This window comes from Cyprinodon variegatus, unplaced genomic scaffold (genome assembly GCF_000732505.1).
Source record: "Cyprinodon variegatus isolate N-32 unplaced genomic scaffold, C_variegatus-1.0 Scaffold94, whole genome shotgun sequence".
Taxonomy (NCBI): domain Eukaryota; kingdom Metazoa; phylum Chordata; class Actinopteri; order Cyprinodontiformes; family Cyprinodontidae; genus Cyprinodon; species Cyprinodon variegatus.
Genome location: NW_015150547.1, coordinates 376,372 through 394,511, shown reverse-complemented (window position 1 = coordinate 394,511; position 18,140 = coordinate 376,372). Strand labels below are relative to the sequence as shown.

The following is an 18,140-nucleotide window of genomic DNA, read 5'->3' as shown; positions in this document are numbered from 1 at the left end:
ATGATCTGGTTGAACTGTAAAGTGCCTTAAGATGACTAATAGATTTTATTTTTAATTTATCCAAACAACTAGGACTCATCTTTGTCTGCTTTGCTAGAAGAAGACCCAGACGCCTCAGGCGCAGTGTGTGATGCACGAGGGCGGCGTGCCCATGCTGTTTCCACTCACCCAACATGTTGATGACACCCTCGTTATAAGCAGCAAACAGCCGTATGGAGTCTTTAAACAACAGCATGAATGCAGTGTTGATCACTCCATTGGTCAGCTCGTTGGAGTTTGGCTGTTTGGAAGGAAAAATCAACATAAGTTTGAGCTTTTCACATCACTTCATGCGATTTAATGTCATTGAACAAGACAGCCTTTATATTGTTTTAAGGAGGACAAGGAAAAACTAAGAAGGGTGGTATTTGTATTCATCTGCTTTTACACTGAGATAAAAGCATTTAGTGAACAAAAAGCTTAATTAACCAGCAGGGACACATCAGACAAGTGACGTTGTGGAGAAGTTTAAAACTGAGTTAGGTTAGTTTCAATCCACTGAAATAGAAATGGTGTGCGGTATATTTGCAAACCTACTAATACATCAATGTCAGATTTAACAACAATTAAGTGAGTTCTATTTTTAAGTTATCAACAGACTTATTAAGGCACTGAAGTAAGGTTATCGCTATACAACACTGTATATCCCATGATCCTTTGCAGTAAAATAATGGAGGAGAATAAGCTAAGTGTTGATGATACAATAGACATTTTCTAGAATTTTTTGTAGACCCAAATGTTAATAACTATGATCAAGGCTGCTGGCATAGAATCGTTTTAATTTTTTTATTTTAAACTGTGTGTGACTCTAGTTCCGCTAAGTGACTGAGGGAGGCTGACGTATGCTGGAGAACAACCGAAAGCTGGAACAGTGTTTAGTTATGGACAGCTGCCAAAGTTTCCATTGATTCAGATACAGCTATGCTTTCATGTTGTGTTGCAGCTTTTTACTTCAGCACCCATAAGGATGGTGTTGACTTATTTAAGTTTCATTCGGATCCTGAGCTGCCTTCAAAGTGGCTGAAGCAGGCCAGATGAGATCTGGAGAAGTTGGAGAACTCCATGATGTCTCTTCAGTGCTTGGAAGATTTTGAGAAGGATGCGTTTTGTTTTATTTTGTTCCCTCATTCAAAGAGTCGTTTGGTTGTTCAGTAAAAAAATAACCGTTATTTAACCCCGTGCTAACTGTAATTACCTTCTGTAGTGTTGCAGTCAGAGGTTAACTTCATGGTAACAACATATTATTTTTTAGGTGACTTTTGATGTAAAATAATTGCCATCATGGCTTTGTCAATCTGCTGCCTACCTCTGTGAAGCAGGAAAAAGACTAATACAAAGTGAATCCAGTAGAACTTTTTATTGCCTAGATGGAATGGGTTACAATAGCTAAATAAACTTTTGGCTCTCAAAATGGTATCGGTGCCTTGTTTGTCGGTACTCGTCGATACCGATACCGTCATTTTAGTGCAGTATCGGGGCCTTGCCCGGTATCGGCGCAACACTAGTTTTGAAGCATTTAAATTCTTGTTTAAAAAAGTATTACTTCCAATAATATCATGTAAAGTTGATTTTCTCAAACACTCTGTTTAGAAGAAACCAAAACTGGACTTGCAAAATACCCCACAAGGCAGAAAACCTTAACTGCACATCATCCTGAAGAGTTCCTCTATAGGATGACGTGCAGGATATTACTTAATACGGAACAGAACTGCAGCGCACTGATACTGGGACGGAGGCTAATATTCCAGCATAATGCAGATGAAAAAATAAATTAAAAAAACACCCATAGAGCTGCAAATAAATGGTGTAGGTTCAGCGTCCTCAATGTATTTTAGTCAGGAATCCTCAGATTAAATAAAAGACAAAAAAAGAACCCTTTTTTATGTCGCCCAGTGAGGTGGAGGGTTACTATTGAAGTTTCAAACAGTGATTGAGGGTGATCAGACTGACGGTTTAAAAAGCATTATAAAATAAATCATGCGGTAGAATGGCCCAAATCCTGGTAATATTCTGTGGCAAGACTTGAAAAACTGTTCATCTATTCTAACTGGGCTTGAGCTATTTTACAAACAGCAAAGAGCTAAATACAACTGCATATACACTTCAAGTTTAGGGTTGTGCGACGGATTAAGAGCCTTTTTCAAGGCACTGCCCACAATTGATGTACTTACCTGAAAATCTAGCAGTGCATCCAGCTGGTTCTGTATGATGGGCAGAGTCTTGATGAGCTTCTCTGTGTTCATGGTTCGCATCACACCGTCAGCCCTGAAACAGACATAAAAACGGTGTGCAAAAGAGTAACCTTAATATGTTCTGTGCGTGTCATTCCTTCATGTGTACCCTCTCTTCATCTTGGTGAAGTCCACTGCTGCTAGTCTGTAGGACATGGCTTTTTCATTCAGATATCGACTGTAGCGTCTGATGAAAGTTGACATGTTATACCCTGGAGAGGAGAAAGGAAGAGACTGATCACATCTCATATGCATCCTATAATTCTTTATTTTATTTAATGTTATTCCTACACTGGAAAGAATTGAAACCTAGATAAGTAATTTTTTCTTAATAAGAGCATTTGTTCTTCAATTGAGGAGGTAAGTGAGAAACTTTGCCAATGGAAAAAAACAATTTACATTGAAAATAGGAAAACACAATTGCATTATCTTATTCCAAGTGCATATTTTCTAATTATTTTTATTTTAAGAGTAAATATACTCATTCAATTGGAAAATCCTCTTATCTACCTACACAAATCCCCCTACCTTAGACATCTTTTGCAAAACATTACCTATTGTCACTCATGTTCTCTCACTGTGCAATAACACATGCCAACTACTGTGTAGCCTGTGTTATTTTGTATTTATTTATGGTTAATTTATTAGTGCAAATTCAATAATCCAAGTCAACCACTTTCCTTAGCTCTCCACAGTGCAGATATTTTATATCTAAAGCATTTTCCAGGATAATACAACTTTTTTATGCTCTCTTGTAGACTCTTATTATATTGTCTTTTTTTTGTTTTGTTTTTATCTTTACTGGCATCTAGTTTAAACGCTGCCCTTTGTGCTCTATACAAGCTAAAGGAACCAGAATATCACTGAAGGAGTAATCCCATGGGATAAATAAGGTTAAGTCTAAGTAAATGTCTAAATGAAGAGTAAATGCACTTAATTTAAGAAATGTTGACTTATTTCTGGATTGGTTCTGCAGTGTATGCTAAACAAGCTCCTGCTCTCTACTGCTTCAATTTTAATGACTTACTTTGCCTTCTCAATATATAATCACACTCTGAGCATTGTTCCAGTTTTTAGCAACATTCAGCAACTTGTATCAAATATTGGATTTTTTTTCTTAAAAAACAAAACAAAAACTATTTTGTTTAAAGTTAGCTTTGAACATTGGCTTATTGATGGTGTAACAGAGCCAGGGAGATTCAGACAGAAAGCCGTTTCTGTCGGACGTACAGCACTGCTGAGTCTACAGACAGTCAAGCAGCATTAAATCACCTTGCAGAGCAGCTTTATCTAGAAAGTTGTTCAGGTTGAAGAGCGTGTTTCTGGAGGCGAGGTACTGCATCAATCTCTGATGGACGGAAAACAGACAAAACAAAGAGGACAAAGTTAGTGAATTATCTCCCTAAAGCGTTGTTAAAGAGATGCATGGGCAGGTGGGGTTGTTACAGAGGAAGCATTTTTGTACGAGTTTTGAGAAGCTGAGCTCCTTTTGAATCAGATTTCAAGAAAACATTTTGAAGCGTATAATATAATTACCCAGACTGAGGTTTTCATAAAGGATACTGTAGATTATGAGTACAATAAAAAAAATTAAAAGAGATATCAAAGGATTTCTAAATCAGCCCATCTACTCTATGAAAAAATCCTCATTAGTAGAACTGCCAGTGCACCTAGCTGTGGCCCTTTGAGATGGTTAACTCGAAAAACAGATTGCATCATGTTAGAAGAAGTCTTACAAACCAGGGCTGCAACTAATGGCTATTTAGCAAATCGATTAATCTGTTGAGCATTTTTCCAATTAATTGATTAATAATCAGATAGCAAAGGTTCCTTAAAGAAGATTTTTTATTAAATTAAACCAGATGAAACTAACTTTGCCACTTGTGGAGTTCTGGATAGAGCATATTGACGGATGAAAAAAACATTTTTTTTTTATCTCAAATGCAAAATATATATATATATATATATATATATATATATATATATATATATATATATATTATTTTTTTATTTTGGATATTATAACTACTGTAAGTGGGTTGCTCAGTCAGCTCAAGGCATGTGTTAGAGTCTCCAGTTAACGATTAATCGATTACCAAATTGGTTGACGATTAATTCATTAATCGATTAATCACAATTCATCTGATTAATTGTTTCAGCCCTATTAAAAAACCCCAAAATGCCATCATTAGATCCACAGTCTGCAGCAGGACTGGATGAGCTCATAATCAATGAATCCACCATGAAGTCTACCATGTATCAAGGTGCATTGGAAATATGGAAGACCATCAATGATTACGTTATAGGTGGCTGGACCCATATACAGAAAACTGACCCAAAACATAACATTAAATCCCAAAAGTAAGAATAAAATAAAATAAGAACTAGATCTTTGGTGAGATGAGGATTTGAATGCAGGAAAACCCCTCAAACATCTCAAAGCTGGAAGGGAGGAATGGAAGAACGGCACAAAAGATTCTCAGCGATATATTTTATTTATAGAGAGAAATAAGTAGTTTTCTATGCAATTAAATCCCTTTATTCTCAAAGATAAGTTAAATAAGATTAGGCATTAGTGTGTGAGCATTTCTTAATAACAAAGTTAATATTTAATGAGGTGTCCTAGTTTCTTTTTCACTGCTGCACATGTGCTGGTTGATTCTTCTAGTAAATCTTATCAACTATTAATTTAGCGTTATTGGAGGCTAAAGAAGGGTCTAATAAAAAAAAAGGCACTGTTTTGTTAAGCCAATCAAGAATGGGCTGTTTTTTGTGTTTAATTTTTTGTTTTTCTCATGTAAAAACTCAACACAAGAAAAAAAAAAAAAGCAAAAAAGGAAGGTGGGAGGTTTTAATCTGACTAGGATTTTGCCTCATTCTGCATCAGAAAAAAAGGTCAGCTGACATCCTTTTATGCACTCAAAAGGTGATTTTATGCGTCACCGGAAAAAATTACCTTAAGACGGTTTTTTTACCCTTAACAAAAGCCCAATTACCCCACATTAACATGTTCTTACCAAGCCTTTCTGCGTCACGTGACTAATTTGCTAATATCTAAAATCATCATCAAGTCTTACTGTCTCCTCTAATTATCAATGCAAGTTGAATCTCAGCAAAACTTATTCATAAACAGCATCCCTAGGATCCAGCTTAGCTTTATAAAACGTTAATTAGGAGTTTTAAATATGCACTTTATGAACTCTAGTGCTATCTAAAAGGAAAGGCCAATCTTGTATTATTCATTTCTCTTGTATGTGTATCAGTGGAGTACGGAGTTGTTGTTTTCACTCTGCATTTCTGTTCAGCGGGATCTTCAGAGTAACCCGAGATTTTGAATAAATCTATAACATCTTCTGTGTTGTTTGCATTAATAAACAGCCAGCAGAACTCAGAAAGCGTGAAAACAACCCCGCTCTGATCAGGCCAGCTGCTGTGTTTGTTGTAACACAAGAGATCTATAATTAAGGAACTCTTAGCTAAATAAGGGTTAGAGATTTACAATTAACAATCAGCTAATGACTGTTTCTCCAAATTCAGTCTTCTTAAAAGAGGAGTTCATAACAGAACTCCTATGTTGTATGAGGTATTGCTACCTCAGCAGAGCTAATACTCTACTGAGGGGCTGCAGTTTTGCAAAAATTGTAAAAGTCAATTCATATTTTAAAATATACTGTGTGCAATAGATGTTATTTAATGCTAAAAAAAAATAAGGTTTTAGTTTATTCTAACTGCAAAATTCACCAATGGGACTGAATATTTTGTTTCTTAACATTTGATTTTTCATTTTTTTATTATTGAACCATGAAAGTCCAATGAAATGTATGACCTGTTTTTTTCTTCCTGGAGTGTCCCGGCCAAAGGGCTCCAAAAGTTACAGAGACATTTGAGATATAAAATTAAAATGCCATAAAAATGAAGCAAATCGCAATTAAAGGAAGTCAGCACTGTTTATTTTAGTCTGGACTTAAAAGTGCTCAATAAAGTAAATTCTGTTTTAGTTGGCAATAAAGAAAACAACAATATTTTAATATTAAATAAGGATTCCCTATAATTCTTTGCTTTCACTAAAAATGCTCTAACCCAATAACAATTTTAACTACTAACTCCTTTATTTTCAGCTAAATGAGCAAAAGTACCAACCTTACTTTGGTTAATACACGCAATAGAAATATAAACGTAACAATTTTGGTTCTGCATAAACTGCCCGGGCTTATTCTAACAGCTGGCTTTAAAGGGATAGAAATCAGTGAGGATAAGAAATGAAAAAACAAGATTATTACGATGAAATCACCCAAGAGATATAATCAACAAAAATACAAATGCAACACTTTTAGTTTTGCTCCAATTGAGATGAACTCAAAGATCTAAAACTTTTTCCACATACACATTAAAACCATATCCCTCAAATATTGTTCACAAACCAGTCTAAATCTGTGATAGCAAACACTTCCCCTTTACTGAGGTAATCCATCCCACCTTACAGGTGTGCTATATCAAGATGCTGATTAGACACCATGAATAGCGTGCAGGTGTGCCTTAAGCCTAGAATACACCGTAGGCTACAGTTCACACAATTCACAGCTTACGATGCATGTGCGGCCCGACGCTCTGATCCGATCTACCTGCTCACACTGCACATCTAAAAATCACATGGGACTCAGCCCCGGAGAGAGAGGTTACTACTGGGTCTCATCTATACAGAAGCCAAACCAATAGAAAAGGAATAGAAAGCTTCACTAGAGTGAAACATGCTGCCTTGGCAATTTTGCAACTTTGTAATGAAAGCCCTGAAAAGAAAAGGCGGCGACGTATTTGGACAAAGACATGGCTGAGCAAACGTGGCTACTACGGTCTGTCAATTTTACAGAAAGAACCCCCACCATGCTTCTGTGTTTTCGTCTGAGAGGAAGAAGAAGAAGAAGAAGAAGAATCGTTGTTTGCCCACTGAGCGATTTGCCCACGATGGTCAACTGAAAATCAAACATGTTAAATTTTCTCCCGACCTCACGATTCCTGATCAGGAGGTGGTCGTGAGAGGCGGTCGTGAGAGGCTGATCACCCCTCTTTACCCCCTGTACACTATACGACACACGATCAGGTTGAAAGTCGGCCCGATCTGAAAATTCTCTCATGACTGGAAAGTCGCATCGAAAAGGCAAAAAATTGCACAGTGTAAGTCCGGCTTTAGACTGCCCACAATAAAAGGCCACTGTGACCAGAAGTGCACCTGGATTCTTTGTCCACAACAGACTCCTGACCATACAATAACCCCACCGCCACCATGGGCCCCTTGATCCACAACATTGATATCAGAAAACCGCTCACCCACACACACTGTCTGCCATCTGCCCTGAACAGTGTACACCAGGATTCATCCGTGACGAGGACACCTGTCCAATGCACCAGATTCCAGCAAATGTGAGCATTTGCCCACTCGAGTTGGTTACAACAACGAACTGGATTGAGTCGGAGACCATGATGAGGGCAACGAGCTTCCCTTGAACGGTTTCTGACACTTTGCGCAGTTCTGGTATGTAAAGCGATTGTTGAGCAGCTGGTCTCAGGCGATCTTCGAGGTGAACATGCTGGATGTGGAGGTCCTGGGCTGGTGTGGTTACACGCAGTCTGCTGTTGTGAGGCTGGTGGGATGTACCGCCAAATTCTCTGAAACACCTTTGGAGATGGCTTATGGTAGAGATTGAACATCCAATAGACGAGCAACAGCTCTGGCTGACATTCCTGCTGTCACCATGCCAGTTGCATCCTCCCTTGAATCTTGTGACATCTGTTGCATTGTGCTGTGTGATAAAACTGCACCTTTCAGAGTGGCCTTTTATTGTGTGCAGTCTAAGGCACACCTGCACACTAATCATGGTGTCTAATTAGCATCTTGATATGGCACACCTGTGAGGTGGGATGGATTACCTCTCAGCAATGGAGAACTGTTCACCTTCAAAGATTTAGACTGGTTTGTGAACAATATTTGAGGGAAATGGTTTTATTGTTTATGTGGAAAAAGTTTTAGATCTTTGAGTTCATCTCATAAAACATGGGAGCAAAACCAAGTGTTAAGTTAATTTTTTTTGTGTGTAGTATCTCTGTGATTTCTATAACTTCAAAACCAGCTGTTAAAACGAGACCTGGGCAGTTTATGCAGCCACAAACCATCAGGCCACAAATGGAATCACTAAAAGCTTTAATGTTTCCATGCTTTGAGGGAGTCATCACCCTCCCGGTCATGTCTGCCGAATCCCTTCTGTCTCATCTGATCTGAACTGCTCATCGTGAAACATGTTTGATGTTTTTCTCTTGTTGAGGAGAAGAAGGGCAAGCAGCAGAGCGAGGCGACTTATCACGCTGACCACTGAAATGTCAGCGGGACGCTTCATCAGTCTGCGTCGGACACAAGCAAGATGTCCCTCTGAGAGACAGAGGAGAGCTGGAGAGATACTGCAGCTACCTGCAGAGCAGCATATCCAGCTTTTTTTGTTTTAGAAGAGGTTAATTATTAGGATATGTGACTAGAAAACATCATCATTCAGCGTTTCTCTAGAGCCCCAGGTAACACCCAATATTATTTTATGTTGCTTAATAGAAAGAAAAATACAATTTAATCGTCTCATTTAAACACACTGCAAAAAATGTAAATCTAAATAAGTATTTTTTTCTTAAAATAAGTGCATTTTATCCTAAGTTGAGGAGGTAAATGAAACACTTTGCCAGAAAAATCAGTTGCATTGTCTTGTTTCGAGTGCATATTATATAATTAACTTATTTTAAGTGTAAAAATACTCATTCCATTGGCAAACTATCTTATTTACCTGCTCAAATTAAGGCTTAATACACTTGATTTAAGAAATTTTTACTTAATTTCAGATCGTTTTTGCAGTGCAGAACAATGTAATGTTGGAAAAAAAAAAAGAGTTGCAGAGAGAGCGAGTCCATACATTCACGCACATTTAAACCAATACTTTGTTAACGGACAGACAGATAAACTGAGCTTTATAAATAAAAAGGAACGTTTAAACAAGTCTGTTATTTTCCCGCCCGAGGTTCCCAGTATCACAACCCACCATCGGTATTTACAATGTAGACTTCATGACAAATAATGTTTCACTCTGTTTCTCAGCAGATAAGCTTGTTTCTTTATTTTTACAGAGATAACAGAGCTTAGGGACAGCCCTGTATGTGAGGGAGGGCTAATTTTCAACCAATATATTGTATGAACTGTTACTCCTTTTGATAAAATAGAAAAATAAAGCTTTTTGCACAAAGGTAGGGTTTGTTTTTTTCTCCTATCTGCAGGAAAACAGTGAAGGACCACGCACACATAGCCTGGGACTGTTGGCAGCCGATTAAAGGTGAGTAATCTGATCTGGGACCAACTGGTCATTTTTTTTAAACTTCAGAGGTTTGGTTGTTGTTGTGCAGATAAGGATTTTCTTTTTCAGATTGTTAAGAAGGGTATGAAACATTTCAAGATTGCATTGTTTTGGGAAATGTGAATAAAAGGAGATAACTTGTTGCATTGGTTTTCTTTGAGAGATGTCAATCACATCCAAAAGCAACAACAAAAAGCTCCCCAGCTGAATGAGATGAATTTCAGATTTATGAAAGATTTTGGTTTAACGGTATTTTACAAATATGGTGAATCCTCCTGAAGGGCATCTCAGATACCATCCCGGCTGGACTGGACGCTAGCAATATTCCTACTGGGGGGGATTGCTGTGCGGACGATGCTGTTTCTTTTATTACTCCACTCTCCATCATTTCGTAAACCACTTCAGCTGTGAAAACAATCGTTGTTGATTCTTGACTCTTGATTTTTGTTGTCTTGATTTTTGAAGAGAGTGAAAACCTTTTTTTGCTATTTCTTTTCTACATATTTTTTTTTTGTTTTTAAGCGTAATTGAACGGGATAGTCACCACATTATAGGTTTAAAAGATGTAGTTTTGTCAGACAAATCTTCTCCATTTCAACCTTGAGATGATAAACCGCTGTTCTGTGTTTTTCCTTGTCTCAGAAGTCGCTGCATTGATATGTTGAGCTTACCTCGCTGCCGTACATCATGAGGTGGTGTGTGGCGATGAGCGCTTTGAAAACCACTATCCAGCTGTTGCTTGTCGTGCGCTCCAGCAGCGTGTCTGCCAGATGGGGGATGCTGACGTTCAGCTCATTGGTGCAGTGGATCAGGTCTGAGAGAAACAGGAGGGAAGAAAAAACAATAAACCATAAAACAATCTGAGCATGTAGAAAAATCTGTGTCAAAGCCAAGAGCTTCTGTTGGCAGAATTACAGAGTTTAGTCTGATTGCTTCCTGCATTTTACTTGAGAAAGTAATAAAAAGCTTTGAGATAAATTCATATCTTATTTCACCTGAAAAATCACACTACAGATTTGACAGAAATCAATCTATTTGGCTACTAATTAAAGGGAGAGAATTTTTTGTTAACAAATTGACACCCATTTCTGCAAATATGCAAAAAACCCTTTGCATTATGCACACATCCAAGATAGGAGGTGGCTTCCCTCAGTTCCAGTTAACACAGTGTGGACCTAGGAACCTTTCTCGAACACTTGTTTCCATTCCAACTGGTTCCCAACGGTGTATTACTGTGTCCAAATGTCCATCTTAACCACTATATAGGGCACTATATAGTGGTTACGTCATTTTATATAAGTGTCTGAATGTCTAGTTGACGAAAAAAGTATTGGACTTAAAATTTCCCACAATGCATCTTGAAATGGAGTGATCATCCATGGTCACTAGACAAGCAGATATGTCCCAGAAAGCTTTGCGGGGGGCTCCTCACTACCCGACAGCGGCACCGTGTGGGGAGGCAGAGTTATGTAACCAATGGGGGGTAAAACTAGTAATCATCTGTTTAAACAGTAAGTTAACTGAGTTCACTATGAGTTCCACTATATAGTCCCAACTCTACATAGTGATTGAGGGATTTAGGGGTTAGGGCGGACGTTCAGACACAGCCTATGTTTTCCATTGACCATAACAGATTTTGCCAGTGTAATATACCTACATTTCTATTTATTTTGAAAATAAATAGAAAGTTTAGAACTGTCAATAGGGCAATTACTAAAAGGCCAAAACCTTTTTTTTAAAATACATATACATGTATATAAATTCAGACAAAAAGGGATTAAAAGATATCTTCTTTTACTGAATCCCATGTTGAAATTCTGAAGGTTTTTTGCAACCTTTACAATTTTTGTTAGATACATTTTACTAAAACGTTCTTATGAATAATTCAGTTATTTTCTGCTCATCAGTGTCTAATTAATGTTAATTAATATGCCATCATTTGTTCTTTAAAATAATAAAATTGTACAGAGGCCAATTCGTCTAAACCGCTCTTCAACATCGGAAAGAAAACAAAAATTATTTAAGTCACCAAATCCCTAATGGACAAAGACGGGATACCTGAATGGCAAATGGTTGTGTGGAAGTTTTACAAGGTCTTCTCTCATCATAAACTAGTCATAATGAGACTATTATTAAGGTTTTCAGCAACAAACACCTGAGATATAACTGCTTTCAAACAAAAGATTAATTTACAGAGAGCTCATGAAGCTTAAGTTGGCTAAGGTGGGGGATCCATCATGCTGTGGGTCAGTTTCTCTTTTAAAGTTGTTAGAAACCTTGTTAGAGTTTGCAGCAACATAAGCTCTTTGAAGTACCATGGCATTTTGAAAAAAAAAGATGTATAAAACTTATTTATAACATAATGCTGTAAAATTATGACCAAAATCAAAAAAAGAATCAGCTTTTTTCATCTCAGTGTGATATACTATTAAATACCACAGTGAGCTCAATGTCAGACTGTATGAGCTGGGGTCAGGACTCAGAAATGTTTATGGTTGGTCTCTGCATGATGCAATGATAATAATATTTGTCATAGAATATTAACCAACTTTAAAGCTTTTTACTAATTTTTACAAGTGGTAAAAATGTGTGTTGTACCGATGCAGATACAAGTATCGGGGAGTACCAACATATAGGGAACAGATACCACTTTGAGAGCCAGTAGTTTATTCAACTACAGTATTGTCACCCATTCCAGGTCGGCAATAAAAATTTCTACTGGATTCACTTTGTATTAGTCTTTTCCTGCTTCACAAAAGTAGGCAGCAGCTTGACAAAACTATGATCAGAATCAGAATCAGGTTTATTGCCATTGTTAGTGAAGGAGTTCACAAACTAGGAATTTTTGTGGTACAATCGTGCAACATGAAACATGGAATATAATATGGAATAGGTAAATAAAATTACAAAAATACCTAAAACACTGTGGGTATAAGGCATGCAATAAAATAGACTAATATATACACTTAAGATAAAAATATGGATATAAAATATAAAAATTAAAATAAAATTACCGATGATGGCAATTACCATAATTTTCAGACTATAAGCCGCAACTTTTCCCCCATTTTTCGACCTTGCTGCTTATATAACAATGCGACTTATCTATGGACTTTTACAGCTAACAGCCACTAGGGTAATACCTAAATCTATGGATTTTACCATCCACCATGTTGACGTCACATTTGCTTCAACACACAAGTAGCCGCACGCACAGGAATGCGGACGTCCTCCGGAAGCAGACTCCGAGAAAGACGGACATTGCGAGCGCAAGACAGTTTGTGTGACACCCTCAATATGGAAAACAAACGTTGAAATGCATATGATGCAGCTCTAAAGTTAAAGGCAGTCAATTTGGCAGTAAACAAAGGAAATAGAACCGCTGCACGTAACCTCGGAATCAACGAGTCAATGGTGAGACGTTGGAGACGCCAGCAGGAAGAATTGTCTCAATTTAATCGTGTTGAAATGTTAATAAACAGGAGCTTCCCCAAACAGTTGCCTCTTTCCCGACAATCCTCTCTGTGCACGAACCATATGGTAATTAAACATAAAAAACCTGGGGCTTATAGTCCGGTGCAGATTGTATATGTACAAATCATGCAATTTAGCTTCTGCGGCTTATATTCATGTGCGGCTTATAGTCTGAAAATTACGATATTTTACATCCAAGTAGTATGCAGTTCTTCATATATACACACTCATCAATTTCAAACAGATGGTATTGGTATGGTATCAGTATCGGCCAATACTGCACAGCCAGGTATCGGGGCCAAAAAATGGCATCGGCGCAACACCAGCAAAAATAAATGTGGAGACGGTGAGTAAAAAGAGAGGCTAAGAAAAAAACAAAGCTTAAATCTTTGCGGAGCCTTGAATCCACTGAACAAAGCGAGGCTCCAGGTTTTACATTAACTACAGCTTTCATTTTCCGGAACTCAATGACAGCAAACAATTTCAGTAATAAACAACAGTTTTAATAAGAGTAAATGTGTATGAAGGGGAATAAGATCAACTGTTTTCTCAGCCCCTTTATTTGGCTGCAATGCTGCACAGTTCTCTGCCTGTTTCCACTGAAATGTTTATAGAGCGAAGCAGCAAGATCTAATTTGTTCAATTTCCAGACACATGTTTAAACTGATAGTGAGTAATGAATACGAATTTTTCCTCTGGAGCTTCCTTGTTCAGTTGGCTGAGATAAAATATCCTCCTTCTGGAGAATAAATGTCCCAATTTAATGATACATGAAACACATTTCAGTAGGGTAACATGGGGGCCATGTTGTGCAGGTGTTTTATTTTGAAAGATTTGTTAGAAACCAGGCTAATTTAAATCAAACCTGACAGGTTCTTACAGAAACCGAATGTGTTATACATTAACTCCTGTATTTTCAAAAACAATCACTTACAGTGAATTTCAAAAGCATTCATAATGCTTGCTTTTTTAAAGTACTTTACACCATTACGACAACAAGCTCCAATGCATTTCATTGATGATTTAGTAATAGATGAATAGAAAGTAGAACATGATTATGAAGTGGAATGAAAAAGTGATGCCGACTTTGTGGCTTCATTCAGCCCCCTTTAATCTGATGCCATTAAATAAAATCCTGTGCATTTAAGTCCTTCCAAAAATTGTGTGATTAGTATGAATTTGTATAAATACAGGTGGTCTGAGAAGAATGGTGGCAAGAGGAAAGCCAGTACTAAAGGAATGCCACAGGAAGGTCTATTTATAGGTTTCATCTAGCAGTTTACATCGCTCCCCATCAAAAAAGACTCATCTTGAACATATTGTAAGTGAAATGGTCCTGATGTGTGAATGTGTCATGCATATGCCATAGGATTTGCAGCTGTGATGGAAGCAAATGCTGGTTATAAAATAAACAGATTTAGGGATTTTATGTTAATTCATGGAAGATTTTTCAGTTTTTTAGATTTTATGTCAAAAAAATTGAAACCCAATACTCTTTTCTTTCTATCTCACACCCTGCACTGCTTCTTGTTGGTGTGTCATGTAATTTTTTTTATAAAACCCTCTGAGGGGTTTGAAAACCTTCACAAAGAGCTTTTGTACAAGTTATTTAAATTTGATCAGACAACATGAAACTGCCATATTTAAAAATAAATACAGAAATAAATAAATGCTCAACAAATAAATAAGCATACAATTAATTGCCCCCCAAAATACAATAAACTAATAAATGTAAGTAAAAATGAAATTATACAGTGAGAAACAAATGTATATATCTCTTTTAATTAGCTTCTTTATTTATTCGCCTTTGTAATAATTACCTTATTTATTGTCCATTATAATATTTAACTTAATTTATTTATTACTTCTTTTTTTAAGTCTCACTGTATAATTTCATTTCCACTTACATTTATTTGTTTGTATTTTTGGGGGAAATTAATTGTATGCTTATTTATTCATTGAGCATTTATTTATTTCTATATTTATTTTTAAATATGGCAGAGTTGGTCCTCCATATCAAACTGGGTCCAACTGCAAGATTTTTTTATTGATCCTGGCAAAGGAAATATATAGATATGGCATCTGTTTAACCGATTTAAGATTTATCTGATCTGCATGAACCTTTACATACAGGCTGTAAGCTGTATATTTACAAATCTGCCAAATCATGTCATTGTAAATTTCCAAACTACAAAACGACTCTTGTATTTCTAAGTTCTGTCCAGTATGATTGCATGAAGGTTTGTCTTCATAACTCAAATATTTTCTGCAAAACCATTCAAAAGGAGCAAGAGACTAACAAATAAAGAGGGAGACGGAATATAATGAATAAGAGTGAAGAATGAAATGGAAGTAACGTCCAAAAACAGATTTGATTAAGTAGTAAAGCAAATAGTTTCACAAGTAAAACCAATTTATCAGGGCGTTTGAGTCTGGCAGGTTTTTTTAGATGCTTCTTAAACCCCAGGCTACAAAACGAACATGATAACGAACAGTGTAAACACCTCAATGATCAGTGAAGAAAAACATGAATTTTAATTGGCTGACATATTTGTGTTTGTCTGCAGGTAAAATAGAAAATTCATTAGTGTATCACTCTCTCACTCTGCTGCATGTACGAGCTGACATTTGTCCCCTTCTTAAAGGGCAAATATCAGGGAAGGGGCTGCAAATTCAGTGTCTGGAAGAACGCAGAGAAAACAAACATCTTTAATATACCAAAACATGTCAATAAAGTTAGATAAAAATTTCATTTAGATGCAGGCATCTCTTTTTACAAAGTGCTTTATAAATATTTACTCCTACAGATCTTTTTTTGTGCTTTTTATTCATTTGTTTAGAGCATAAAACGAACATTAATATCAAATTCAACCAGAGTAAATTTCCAAATTGCAGCTTCTTTTATAAAGGGAGGAAACAAGTATCTAAATGGAAGAAAAGATACCTTATTATTCTATGAGTTTGGAAATTATTTCCTGACTATCAGAATCAGGGATCACTGAAATAATCAATATCACTACATATAGTAGGTGAAACAATTTTAAAGGTATAGTTAAGGAATTTTCGCAAACCTTTGAAAAGACCCGCTCTCTCCACTTCAATAAAAATGCACATGCACAACCCTGTACCATTTCCCGAGAGGGAACGCCTAAAATGCGTTTAAATGCATGCGAGAGCGTGCACCAGCCCATTTCTCCTCATGCACGCTCTGTTTAAAAGTTGTTGTTTGCATCGCTCATACAAGCTTACTTTACAAAAGAAGATTTGTATTTTTTCCACTATGTCAGACTCACTACCGGTAAGTGAAAATGGGGACGAGCACGTAGGACGTACGTAAACACATCGCCAGAATGATTGACAATCAGAAGGACCACTTATTTTGATGATCCAGCCGGAAGAAGCACATCCTCCACCATACCTTTAAAATGCAACACTTCATGCACTCATCTAAAGAAGATGAAGTTACCATCTCTCAGTCTGGAAAAGGTAAAAGAGACATTTCTAACAATTTGGGACTCCTGTGAAGCTCATTACAAACAGATGTTGAAAACATGGAATGGTGATGAAACATCCGAATAACAGCAGACCAACTAATCTTGCTCCGAAAGGCAACAAAGAAATCCTCCAGGAGGTCACAAACGAACCAAAAGCAAGCTCTACCGCTGACCAAAAATTAGAAATCAAGGTTCAACAATCCTTGAGAAACTGGACAGAAATGGCAGAAAAAAATGAGAACTTTCTAACATTGGCAGGTGTCACTTCATTGAAATTAACACAGCATTTAAAACAAATTAAAAACTAAACCTTTATCAAACACGGCACTGATAGTTTGACGGTCTGGGGTAGCTTTACTTGTCATTACTTGGGGGAAACATAAAAAGAAAAGTCTAATCAACCAAATCTTCCGCGACCCCCTGATGAAGACCTCCGCTCTAGAATGATGGTTTAAAATATTTTAAAATCTGGAACCAAATCCAAGTCGGATGTGGTTCCATGAAAAGGCTGATTTAAAACCATTATGAAAAAAGCGAACGGTTCCTTCAGAATAATTAAAAGGACTGGTAGCCTGTTTTTAGAAACATTTGCTGGAGCTTACATGGTTTGGAACATCTTGTGTCTGTTCTTCCTCCTGTGCTCAAACCACACTTTTCATGCTAAACTGGACAGACGTTTTCTGCTCTAAAGCTCTGATGCACAACCTGACCCTGCCTCATGGACACAAAGTGGACAACCAGCAGCTGAAGCGAGTAGATCGCTGCTGACACACCACTTATTTTAGCCCCAGTGGAGGTGGAGGGGTTGGGGGGTTGAGACTAAAATAAAAGTAAGGAGCTTGAAATCTCCAGGTATCCAGAAAAGCAGTTTAAAAAGAAGTTTTAATCAGCAAATTTTCTCTGGAAACTTTCAAAGTTAATGTTCATTTTCAAGTAATTTGCTATGATGCTATTCTATCTACTGTCCAATATAAATTACAATAGATTACAGGAGTCGTTCCGTCATATATTTTCCTACAAAAGGCTGCAGGGATTCAGGCAAACAGCCAAAGGAAATTGATGCTGTATTGAATATATGATGGAAGACTGTATAAATATCAAACTTTGACTCAAAACGGCATGGATGATATGGTAACGCTTTCTTTTACAGTACATCAATAACCATGTACATAACTTAACAAGTTACACTGTATTACTAGGTAACAAGAAACACTTTGTGGAGACTTTTAGTAAGTATTGTGCTTCAAATTTTAGGTCGACGGGGTAAAGTCAGACCTCTAAGATGTCAAAATATTATTACCATGAAAGTCAGTCATATCAAAGCAACCTCCAAAAGCATTTCAAGACAATTACAAGGTCGACTTTCTATCACCTGAAGAACATTTCCAGGATTAAAGGACTAATGTCTCAGCATGATCTGGAAAAAATTATCCATGCATAAATTTTTAGTCGAATCGATTATCGCAACTATGTTTTCACAGGTCTGCTTAAAAAGTGGATCAGACAGCTGCAGCTGATCC

General features: G+C 36.9%; 1 protein-coding gene across 3 annotated transcripts in view; it reads right to left on the bottom strand.

Moving 5' to 3' along the window:
- The window catches only part of LOC107084214 (phosphatidylinositol-binding clathrin assembly protein-like), a 48,145-nt gene that overhangs the window by 20,277 nt on the left and 9,728 nt on the right, over positions 1-18,140 (bottom strand). For all 3 annotated transcript variants that reach the window (XM_015373938.1, XM_015373939.1, XM_015373940.1), the window contains exons 2-6: positions 10,324-10,466; positions 3,543-3,618; positions 2,380-2,482; positions 2,211-2,304; positions 169-280 (exon numbers count right to left, since the gene is read on the bottom strand). In XM_015373938.1, the coding sequence (XP_015229424.1) occupies positions 169-280; positions 2,211-2,304; positions 2,380-2,482; positions 3,543-3,618; positions 10,324-10,466 (528 nt within the window). The remainder of the gene's footprint in view (positions 1-168; positions 281-2,210; positions 2,305-2,379; positions 2,483-3,542; positions 3,619-10,323; positions 10,467-18,140) is intronic.